The sequence below is a fragment of the Oppia nitens genome, unplaced genomic scaffold (genome assembly GCF_028296485.1).
Source record: "Oppia nitens isolate AA-2021 unplaced genomic scaffold, nextdenovo-longstitch-racon4-pilon3 scaffold1_pilon_pilon_pilon, whole genome shotgun sequence".
Lineage (NCBI taxonomy): Eukaryota > Metazoa > Arthropoda > Arachnida > Sarcoptiformes > Oppiidae > Oppia > Oppia nitens.
This window is the reverse complement of record NW_026533199.1, coordinates 4,651,961-4,665,006: the sequence shown is the minus strand read 5'-3', so window position 1 is coordinate 4,665,006 and position 13,046 is coordinate 4,651,961. Positions and strand designations below refer to the sequence as shown.

General features: G+C 23.0%; 1 protein-coding gene across 3 annotated transcripts; it reads left to right on the top strand.

The window, feature by feature from the left end:
• LOC128952622 (eyes absent homolog 1-like) lies at nucleotides 1-13,046 on the top strand. 3 transcript variants are annotated; one of them, XM_054298041.1, is made up of 15 exons: nucleotides 1-289; nucleotides 487-749; nucleotides 4,537-4,617; nucleotides 5,311-5,463; nucleotides 5,700-5,966; nucleotides 6,598-6,864; nucleotides 7,009-7,104; nucleotides 7,276-7,427; nucleotides 8,536-8,610; nucleotides 8,696-8,754; nucleotides 12,109-12,275; nucleotides 12,333-12,447; nucleotides 12,520-12,641; nucleotides 12,730-12,830; nucleotides 12,904-13,046. In XM_054298041.1, exons 1-15 carry the CDS (start codon nucleotides 279-281, stop codon nucleotides 12,985-12,987), a joined length of 2,013 nt encoding a protein of 670 aa, XP_054154016.1. In that variant the 5' UTR covers nucleotides 1-278; the 3' UTR covers nucleotides 12,988-13,046. The 3 variants fall into 3 exon arrangements, with proteins under 3 accessions (XP_054154016.1, XP_054154015.1, XP_054154014.1); XM_054298040.1 differs by having other exon boundaries at nucleotides 1-315; nucleotides 7,039-7,104; XM_054298039.1 differs by having other exon boundaries at nucleotides 1-315; nucleotides 12,904-13,045.

Below are 13,046 nucleotides of genomic sequence, written 5' to 3'. Positions count from 1 at the left end.
ATGTTTTACTGAGTGAGAGAGAGAGCACTGATGGGTAATATAATGGTGTATTGAGGCGCACGCGATTCCTCAGCTCCAATGTTTGAAACATACCATACCATAGCCATTGAGACTATCATCATCATAACAAGTGCCTCCTGTGCCACTTGATTGCACATATGTATGTTGCATACCAGTGCTATTAACATTTCAATTGATTTCAATTGAGAGATATCAAACCACTAGTAGATTTTTGTGTCTATAAAATCACGCTTTTTAAATGCAAAATTGTTATAATAATGGACAAAAAGTTATGAAACAAGACATTTATATACGGTTTTTATGCCTTACTATTTGTTTTTTGTTTTTCAATTACTTAATGTGTTGACTACTAATTATAAGCACATAAATATTGTGCATCTAATTAGTAATAATAGATAAACTAATGATCCAATTCTTATAATAACTTTTTGTTTATTCTTTTGTCACATTTTTTTCTATAAATAGTATCCAAACGCCAGAAGTAGTCTCTGTTAAGGAGGAGTCGGACGACCAAACTTACGCTGAAGAGCTGGTGACCACTACATTGACATCAATTGAAGACAACCATAATTGTGTGCAATCATTACAAGACCACAATCAGAATCCATTGTTAAGCAGTCCATTAGCCAAATCAAGTACCATCTCATCATCTCCCAGTGCCAACAGTGATAGTGGGCACTGTAGTAGAGCTTCGCCAGACATCACTTTACTCACAACCACAGCCAATGGTATGTCAAATATTAGTGACATTTCATTTTATATTTTCTATGTCTTGTTATGATATATCATATAAGTTGCCAATACATGTGATTATTAAAGTTCGTGAATAATATTTGCTTTTAGTTATGCTTTTGTTAGCTCTTTAACTAACAATTTTAGGCTAAAGATAAAGCGTTACAATGTTTTTAGTAAGAGATCCGATACATTGATGACCCCTAAAGAAGTTGTCACAAAATTATGCAAACTTTTGCATATGTGATGCACTGTTATGTTATGTGTCTTTTTATGAGCGTCTAAATTGTTGCCCTATCTATGAGTTTCCGTGAATAGAGTGAATAGTTTACTGATAAGAGTTGTTGAGGAGGTTTGTGTTCAAGTGATTGACTGACACCCGTCATGTCATCCCTCACCCAAAAACTGCATCCATATATTCACTACTTTTATTTGTATATATAAATACAGTACTGTATATACTATTTTAGTCAAGTGAGAGCTTCGGGACTGTAATGTGTTGACCCATAAGTGAGTACTTCATATGTTTTAAAGAGTCGCCTCTCAATCATTGTTTGGATTGTGTCCAACAAATGCTTGATTAGCATCAAAATTAAACACCAAATTCACTCATAATTTAGTTGACTATTATGACTGAAGTGGCAACTTATCTAAGAAGCCTTACTTTCATCCCATATACTCGTTATCATAAACTATCAAATTTGTCTAATTTGGCCAATCCTTCAAATGGCATAATTTTGTTTATTATTAACTCTATAATATAACGTTTTTATTATATAAATCTAAATCACTTATTTTGTATATTTTATAAATGTTACATAATTTGAAAATGAAAATAATTATTACATAAATCTTAAAATAAATTACTTCATAATTTGAAGATAATTAGAAATTTTAGTGATATTTTTACTTTAGAAATTATCATATTCAATGATTATTAAATAATTACAGTATATATTTATAATATGAAAAATAAAATTATATTATTTCATATTTTTAAAAACCTAATATAAAACACATTTATAAAAATACAAAAAAAATACATTGAGTAAAATTAATTAATTAGGTTTAAAGTTTATTAAACAGTATGTTTCATTAAATTTTATTGTATTGCTAATAAATATAAGCATAAATTTCTTATAAAAATAAAAACATGTTTATTAATAAAAAATAATTTCATAATGTTTTCATATACAGTACTCATACTAATACTAAATAAAGTAAATATAGTCTCTTCTTATATTATTATTTAGCAAAATGTCTTCTAACTTATAATAAATACAAAGTTTAAATTAATTAATTTAAAACCTATAAATAATAAATTACACTAACTTTTCAAATTTTATAAGTAATTTTATCATTAATAAAGGTTAGATTTAATTTAAATACTAATATAATAATATACTGTACCTATTATACTGTAAATACATTATAATGGTATATAAATAAATATATTTTTAGTGCAACTTGTTTACAATTATTGTCTGATTATTAAATTATATTTATTATTCATACAAACGTTAATCTCAAACACACAAAACATATAAAAAACTATTTGACGATTGGTTTGATTGTTATCAAACTAATACTCGTTAAAACATAAATACGATTAACGCTGTGTTTGCATATTTGTAATTATGTTTATTATTAATTTACTTATAAATATTTTTGAATAAATAAATATTAACAATAATTTTAATATGATATTAGATTATTTAAATCAAAAGTTTTTTTTGTTTCTTTAACACAACTTAAATTAATAATTTTTTGTAAGTACTGTATTATAATACCTCATATTTACTGTATAAATGTTAAAATTATTAAATAAATTTTAGTTTACATTTTTCTTATTCACATTATTTAACTAATAATCATATTTACATATAATAATTATAATATATATTAAAGTTAACTTATATATTATTTTAAGTTAAAAATTTATATTAAATAAAAACTTTTATAATTTATGCAAATTTTATGACTAATATTTTTATATTCAACAAGTTTTTTAAAACAAATCTATAAATCTTATTTGCAGTTTTTGACATAATTTTAGAAAATTAATTAAGTTTTATGACACCTAAGTTTATAAATTATAACACATTTTCAACACATTCATAATCTAATATATTGTAAATATGCAATATATTTGGTCGCTGTTTTGAGAAACCAATAGACAAGTAGTATATACTATATATAAATTTATATATAATTTCTAAGTATATAAGTGATGCTAAATACTAAATAATCCATTTGTGATCATTTTAACCGCAAATTTTAACTCAATGTCTCTCAAAATCTTAACTCTCTTTCTCTCTCTTCTATCTTTCATAACATTATACATCAAACACACATTTTATTAGATGTTAAATAAACATTATTTGCTTTGAAACATACGATTGAAATGTTTTCTTATAATTTGAGTGACAGCTAATGTATATTAACACACAAAAAATCAACTGATATTTTGCTAGTTTTTTGCAAAAGAAAACTTTCTGAAAGAGATTTGTTTTCGGATACATAAGTCATACATATGTTTGAAAGTCGGCTTTAAATTATTTGTTTTAAAAAATAAAAATAAAAAACAACGTAAATCAGCTAATTTTTTAAATATATAATTTTTAACATAATATATATTAGTAAAAGCATTAATATTAAAAAAAATAAATTGTGCAAAATTAAATATTTAAAAATATTATGTAAATTTTTTAATACACCAAAATTGCAGAATTATACGTAATTTTGATTCTTTAGTCTAAGAATATAAATAATTAATTGAAATATATTTATTGTCGATAATTATCAATTTTAGATAAATTATGTAAAAATTATAAATTAATTTAATTTTTATAATTTGTTACTTATATGTCAGTTTTAAATAGTATCAAATAGCATTATATAAAGTATATTTGATAATTTCTTTATTAAATCTTAAATTACAAACAAATTTTTAAACAAAGCATTTAATTACAATTTTGAAAATACGATAAAACTTTAACAATTTAATAATAATAAAAAATTTATTAATAAAAATATATAAGTTTATTATTTTATATGAAGTATACTAAAGTTAAGTAAGTAATTTTTAAATATTATTTATTTTGTTTGATTTGACAAAAATGCTAAAAATGTGTTCCTATATATATATAGATATAGAAATATAGATACTTTTATTTATATGGATAATATATAATTACATTATTGCAGAATTGTTATTCAATTTTTCTATTTATTATTAATAGGTTATTATCATTAATAATTGGATATACAGTATGACATGTTTTGATTAAATTTGTGGTCAATACACAAATATATATTAAAATTAACTTTAGTTTCATAGTTGGTATGCAATCAAAAATATCTTTTTACTAATACTTAGTAATAAAAACAATTATTAGCAATACATGTGACAATAAAGTGCACTCTTTATTAACATAATCTGTTTGTTGCTGTGTATTAGTTAACAAAGTGAAGCGCTTATTGTATTAAATTATTTTAAATAGATTTATATAATAAAACAATAATTAAATTTATAAATTTATGTATTAAATATCACTGTTGATGATATATACAGTAGAACAACATACAAACACACACACAATTTAAAAATGATATTCAAAAATCAATATAACTAAAAACAATAATAAAAGTATTATAGATCATTGATCCACATAACATCATAAATAAGTTTTTAAATATAAAACTACAAATATATATTAAATAAAATTAATTTTTATTATATTATATAATTTATATGTATTATTTATATATGTAATTTATCAGGTGCGATTCAGTCTATGGCCAGTGCCAGTGATGAGTCACCAATAAATTATCATCATAATTGGGCCATGTGTGGAAATGATGGTATGTATAAGTTTTTAAGCAATATATTTTATTTGAACTGATTTGCCCAGACATACATTGAGACATAAGTAGATATTGATGGGACAGATAGTTAATAAAACATCAATGCCTGGTTAACTTTCATATGCTATATATACTGTATATATAAATATTATATAAAGGGCTAAAAATTTTAGAAAATTTTTAAAGTTTTATCAGTTATAGAGTTAAAGTTAAGTGAAAAATCTAGAGCTAATAAAATGTTGATTTTTATTTTATTTTTCATATTTGATGTTAAAAGCCGTCATACGGGAGGATAGTTAAGCAAACAAATGTTATATAAGCTTTTTAAGCGTTTTTAGCACTGATTATTTTGAAGCCCGTCTCCAATAACAGTGCCAAAAGTCATGCATTTTATTTATAAGTCAATAATCACTACCAAAGGGTATTTTCATGTGATAATACTGTATAACTTTAGATTTTACAGACATAATGTTACATAATGTAACTTACATTTATATCCTATATATGATTAGACATTAGTGATCACATTAGTACCCTATATGGCCAATGCATTGAATGTGTGTGGCATTAGATAACATTTAAAAACAAACAAAATTTAAGCAGAATTCATTATAAAACTTAATATAATAACAATAATAAAAGTATAATTAATGGTTTGGTATATTGTTAATACCGGTGTCGTATGTGTAGGTTCGCGCGTAATAAGCTCTCAATCGTGTAAATCGAGCTCATCTTCGGCGACGGCAGCCTCAGCAGCACTGGCAGCTCAGGCGGCTTATCTCAATTCATCGTCATTTAGCACAAGTAATCCCCAAACACCACAAAATGTCTACAATTGCTACGGTATTATAGCGCCAAATATTGTCACTTTAATTTTTAAACCAAAATATTATATAAAATTATAATTATAGAATATATACTGTTTTAAAACAGTAAATTAGTTATGATTTTTAGTATATGTTAGCAAAAAAATATATAATTAATTATAGAAATTATTAAAGATTTTGTGAGAAATTCTTGTTTCCCATCATTAATCTCATGAAACATATATAAGAGTATATATATCACATATATTATAGGCTATACATCAACATTTGGCAATACAAGTGTCGGCTCACAGTCATTGTCCAGTTGTCAACAATCGGGTCTTGATTATACATACCCGGGCTTTGCACACACCGGTGGCTATGGGTCTGCATATTATAATAACGGTTATCCATCATATATTCCAAACACGACAAACACAATAAACAACTCTCCCTCGCCTTCACCGTTAACACTGTCCTCCACCACAAACTCGGTGACGACACCAACATATCCATTGCCACAACTATCACGTGAATCAGGTTTGTCTCGTTTAATAATATTTATAAAAACTATTTAAGAAATAATTGTTTTGTAGACATTTATAACATTAATTATATTGAGATCCGTCTCCAATAACAGTACCCAAGTCGTGTATTTTATTTATTAAGCAATAATAGTGTATGTTTTGGGTTTTATAACATTTAAAATAAACAAAATCAATACCGATTTCATTGTAAAACTGAATGTAATAACAATAATAAAAACTATAATAAATTGTTTGGTATAATGTTAATACCGGTGTCGTATGCAATCGGGTTTGCGCTCAATAGACTTTCAATCGTGTAAATCGAGCTCTTCCTCGGCGACGGCAGCCTCAGCACAGTTAGCCTCAGTATAGACAGCTTATCTCAATTCAGTGTCATTTAGCACAAGTAATCCTTAAACAGTGCCAAATATCTACAATTGCAACATTTTTATAGCACAAAAAAATAGTTATTTAATATTTAAAAATCTCAAAAATTAAGAATTGTTAATTTTGAATTTAGTATAATTTAGTAGATAATGATAATTAACTATAAAATTATACAATTATGTAAAAGATTCTTGTGATATACAAATAAACATCTATTATAAAAAAATATTAAATATTATAAAATTTCTATATTATAGGCTATACATCAACGTTTGGCAATTCGGGTGTCGGATCGCAATCACTGTCCAGTTGCCAGCAGTCGGGTCTAGACTACATTTACCCGGGCTTTGGTCATAGTGGTAGTTATGGGCCAGCCTATTATAATAGCGGCTATTCATCATATATTCCAAACGCTTCAAACACAATAACTAACTCTCCTTCGCCGTCACCGTTAACACTGTCCTCCACCACAAACTCAGTGACGACACCGACATATCAATTGTCACAATTAGCACATGAATCAGGTTTTCTTTATTTTATAATTTTTATAAGATTTATTAATTTAATTTATTTTTATTAAATTTAATTATTTGTAATGTAAATTATATAGATTATTTATAATTTTAATTCATATAAAATTAAAAATATTGTATATTTGTTGTAATCAGATGACAATCTGTCTCATTATCGCCGTATAGACAACTGTGCGTCTCCTATAAAGACAGAGAACCGTCAAAATGTCAGTAATACCGGCACCAAAAAAGGTTGGTTTATAAGTTATACTATATATATATACACTATGTATATATAAACTTTGATAATACAGTATTATTGAATGTAATTTATTAAAAAAAGTATAGTTTTAATTTAAATAATAAATCCAATTATTAAATGATCTACAAATTTGATGTCAATTGTGTTACACATATTTAAAGGCACGTCTAAGTCAGGTCGTGGTCGAGGTCGTCGTCAAAATAACCCGTCACCCGATCCCGAGCACGATCTCGAGCGGGTATTTCTATGGGATTTAGATAATACACTCGTCAAGTATTTAACATTATTAAATGAACCAATCAATCCTATGGAGGTAAGGCTGTCATATAACTTTATAATACATGTATTTTTAGTAATATATTAATATTCAACTATTTACTTATTTAATATTTCATTATTGTTTTTTTAATCAAAAGAATTATTTTTTTTTAAATGTATTAAAATAAATATATTGATAACAAAACTAAAATTATTATACTTTATAATATGTATGTTATATCAAATAATGTAATATATTATAACATTGTGTTCACATTTTATTGAAAGAAAATGAAGCGAAATGTTATTGAATTGTAATTTTTTGGGACTATTTTTATTATATGTTAGTGATGTTAAAATTGGAAATTGCTTTATTTTATTACTTTGTTATTTCTTTATAAATGTACGTAGGTCATTAAAAACAATGATATATAAAACTATATAATTTATATTTTAATCAATAACAAAAAAGATAGTAACAAATTATTTGTTTATAATTTTAAGAATTTTGTTGATAATTCCAATTATTTAGATATTCATTAATAAAATTGTAATGTCAATTATATCAATCAATGAAAATAGAATTGCAAAAATTTAACATCACTAATTATTATATATATATAAATATATTTACAAAGAGAGAGAGAGAGAGAGAGAGAGAGAGAGAGAGAGAGAGAGGAAAAGAGGAAAAGGCATTTCATTAAAGTTGAGAGTTTTATACAGAGTCTTAATGGATAGTGAAATATGAAACTTTGGTTTTGGAGACAAACCATTTTCATATGTTTATTGAGAGAGCGGGTGAGTGAGTGAGTGAGTGAGTGTGACAGTAGTAAAGCATTACCGTTATTATTATTGTGCGCCTAAATCAATATATTTTCTTATTCTCTCAGTATTCTCAATGTATATATTGTTAGCGATTTTTTCTCTTTTAACAATATTAAAGTGAAGCACAAAAATAAATTGATGAAAGAAATCTTAGAGAGAGAGAGAGAGAGAGAGAGAGAGAGAGAGAGAGAGAGATTTAGCAACAATACAATTTAGTTATAACTTGATTTAGAAATATTTATTTTTTATATATGTTAATATAGCATTTGATTTTAGTAAATATTAAATTATTGTTATTAATTATGGATAACGACTTAATGATTATATTTTAATTACAGAGAGTATTAGGCGAAGAAATTGAACATTTTATCAATCAATTTGCTGAACAACACTTCTTTTACTCTGATTTAGAGGTATTTTAAATTTGTTTCTTATAATTATGTGATATATATATTAAAATTTGTAAAAATTGTATTAATTAAATGATGATTGTATTAGAAAGTTGACCAGGGCAATTTAGATGACCTAATCAGTGATGACAATGGACAAGATATAAGGTAAATGATCATGGACAATTTTATTATAGTTTTATACACAATTTCATTACTTTATATACTGTACTTACTTTGACTGACATCTATCTTWWTATATTTATATAAAAAAATTTGTAATATAAGTTATATGAAATTTATATAACATATAAAAATAACTTTTTATATTATATAATACTGTATATACAATATAATTTTATTATTAATATACCGGTATATATATATATATAACTTATATATTTATAAATACACATTTAAATTGTTTTATTTGTGTAATTATATAAAATAAATCAAATTTTTAAGACTTCTTCAAGTTTTATTTAAATTTATATAACTTATAACTTTATTATTGATTTCTATTAAAATATTAAAAATACTATAATTGCAACAAAATTAAGATCATAACATTTTTTATTAAGAATTAAGTACTAACCCTAACACCCAAATATCAATATACAGTAAACATTTCTTTTTATGCAGTATAGGAGTGGGTACAATAAAAACTAACAACTAATACAGTAATATATAAATTAATTAATTAACTTAATTTGTTTCAAAAATTAAATTATTATTACACCATATAATAAATAAATATTAAAGTGTCTTAAATATTTAATTTTCTGATAATTTAATGCAATTAAAAGTTAACAAAAAATTGACGGTTGGTGTAACGTTATAAGGAAATTTAATGTAGCTTTATTATTAATAATTAATAAACATTCTGTCAAATTATTAATACTTATTATTTATTTTGTTATTTGTTTTGAAATCTGTTTTAAGTATTATTTTAAATAATTCTTTTCTAACTAAAATATTAAATTTAAATTTGACTGAAAAATGTGATCTAATTATTTAAAACATTTTAATTTTTATTTATAGGTAATGTATTTTAGTTACTGTGTATATAAAAATGCATCAAATATAGTATGAAATCATTAAAAACTAGATTATAAAAATAATTTAATTAATAAAATTAAATTAAAAAGTAGTATTTTTTAACTACTTTTATCACATTAATGCTTATAATATAATTAAATTTATAGACATTAATTTTAATAATTTAAGTTATTTTTAATTTAAATATTGTAATTTTAGTTAAATTTTGTTAAATTTTGTTAAATTATTTATAAGATATTAGTTTATAATAACATTAGTTTTAAATTTTTGAAGTTTAAACAATTAATATAAAAAATTACTAAATAAAATAAATAATTTTGTCTTTGTATTTGTTAATGTATGTAATGATTATATTTTTATGAAATATTAATAAACGAATATTTTTAAATACTTGTAGCAATCTAAAAATTAATAAAGTATAAAATTATTTCATTTATTAATTATAACAAAAATATTACTATTTTAATTATTTCTAATTATACATTATTTTTATTTTTTAATTTGAATAAATTGAATAATTTGGTTAAAAAATTAGTTGATAGAATTCAGACATATTTAGCTATTATTAAAATTTAGTTATTATTAAAATTTAGTTATTATTAAAATTTAGTTATTATTTATATTTAGTTATTATTTATATTTAGTTATTTATATTTAATTTGATTTTATTTCCTGATTACGATACACAACCTTATTAATTAATTAGTGATTATAGTTATTATTATTTTTAATGTTTGTTATTTCTTAAAATAATCTTTATAATTGATAGAATATTAATATAATTGATAAATTAAAGATTAGTATAATATTAGAGTTAATTTGAAAATAATATTTTTAATACTTAATAAATTTGTTTATTTTAATGAACTTTTAGTGGATTTCATATAAGCACAGTATAAACAGTGCTTTCCTATACTGCATAAATCGAAATGTTTACTGTATAATATAATTAATTTGTTTTATTTATATCCAAAAATTTATTGCTTAAGGCATATAAATAAAATTATATAAATACATATTTTCTAAATATATAGTTTACTGTATATTATAAAATTATAGTTTATGATATAATTAAATATAGTATATTTATATGATATGATATATATATCAGGGTTAAGTAAGGTTTTGGATTTTAGGGGGGGGTAGACTGGGGTAAAATTTACAAAATTCTCGAAAAATCTGGGGGGTATAGGGTRGGTATAGACTTTTATTGCATTTTTAAACGGCAATTTTTTCAAAAATCCAAAATCAAGGGGGTCAAGAGAAAATTTCCTTAAATTCCTGAATATTCCCATGTAAATTCCATAAAGTTCCCATTAAGTTCCCGTATAAATTCCCAGCAAAATAGGTAAAATTTCCAAAATATAAAAAATTTAAAAATTAATAAAAACAAATTTAAAAAAATAGTTTTAAAATTTTTTTAATATTAATAAATTTTAACAAAWAATAAAATAATAATGTATTTAAGATCTAAAAATAGTTGATAAAAGCATTAATGATACACAATGAGTTATTTTTAGTATTTTAATAATTTTTAACTTTTAACAATTAATTTTTTATATAATACTTAATGTTTATAGTTTATAGTTATATATTTTTATTTTTATATGTTATTTTTATACAAATACTGACTGAATACTAATTATTTAACTCAATTTTCGTTAAAGTTTAGTTATATTAATTATAAAATTGAAAATATTTTCAAATATTTTATTTAAAATTTTAAAAATTATTAATAAAAACCTTATAATATAAGTATTTATTGTTTATCAACTTCTTAAACTATCTTAAACTTCTATTTAAATTGTAATATGATTACTTTTTTCAACAAATAGGTAATTTTTAATTTTTTAGTTTAATATTTTAATTAAAATAATGTTATTTTTTGATGTTTTAACGATATTTTAACTATTTTACTTATTTTAATCAATAATTGGATTCATATAAATTTTAAAAACATAAAAACACTTACTAAAATAGTATCAATTAAAATTAAAATTTTTATGTACTTAAAAAAATTTCAGCGCCATTGGCGCCGAAATTTTAGGGGGGTCATTTCTCCTCGTTTTAAGCGACAATTTTTCCAATTTAGTAAAAAATTCTGGAGGGGTAAAATCCCAAAATATCGATCTTATGGGGGTTTTTGGCCTTACCCCACCCTACTCCCTTACTTAACTCTGATATATATATATATATATATATATATATATATATATATATATATATRCTGTAAATATATCAAAATTTTTATATATGGAAATTTATATGTTTAAAATAACATTAAATTATTGAATGTATATGAAAATATTATTAAAAATTTAAATAATATATGATAGCCTTAAACAATATCACATAAATAAAATTTGAAAATATATTATTTAATTCTTTATTATTATCAATTAATAAGAAATTAACTAAATTATTTAAAAAAATAATTAATTAAAATTTAATATTATTTGACAGTAATTATGATTTTCAAAACGATGGTTTTTGCACAAACATCACGTACGGCAACGGAGGACTCGCTATGGGCTGTCAGGCCGTTAAAGGAGCGGTCGACTTAAGAAAACAGTCATTTCGATACAGACGTATCAAAGAGTTGTATAATGTCTACAAAAATAATATTCAAGGTTTGTGTTCATTCATCTACAATCAAATCAAATCAAATTAAAAATAATTAATTTTAGGTTTATTATCGACTCACGAAAGGGATCAGTTATATAAAATACGTGACATTTACAATAGACTCGATAACAGTCCGACACCCGATGCCATCAAATGTCTTAAATTAATTAATTCAAGGTATCTGTCGATTATAATTTGCAATTAAATTAAATGAGTCTTAAGTTTATGTTTTAATTTACACATTTATAGACCTAAAAGCTTGAATGTGTTGGTCAGTAATATGTCGTTAGTGCACACCTTAGCTGTAGTCATGTTATTTGATTTGGACAGTTATTTCTATCCCGAAAACATATACAGCGCCGGAATAATTAGTAAATATATTTGACAACATTTAATATTCACAATATATAACTAATATATAAATAATTAACTAAATTTTATAATAATAATAATTTTTAGATAAAGAGAATACTTTTGTGAAAATTATTCAAAAGTTTGGCAAAAAATGCTCGTATGTGGCCATCGGTGACGGTAGGGATGAGGAAATGGCTGCTAAACAAGTATTTATTGATTAAATTGTTGCAATAAAATTAAAATTAATTTTCTTATTATTGATAATCTCTACCATTTTAGTTGGATATACCTTTTTGGCCGGTCAGAGGTGTGCACGACATCAAGACTCTGTTACATTATGCATTGGAAAGGGATCACCTCTAGGCTTATCAGTTATTAATATAAGTAATATTACAAATTATATAAATAATAAATTTTTAAAA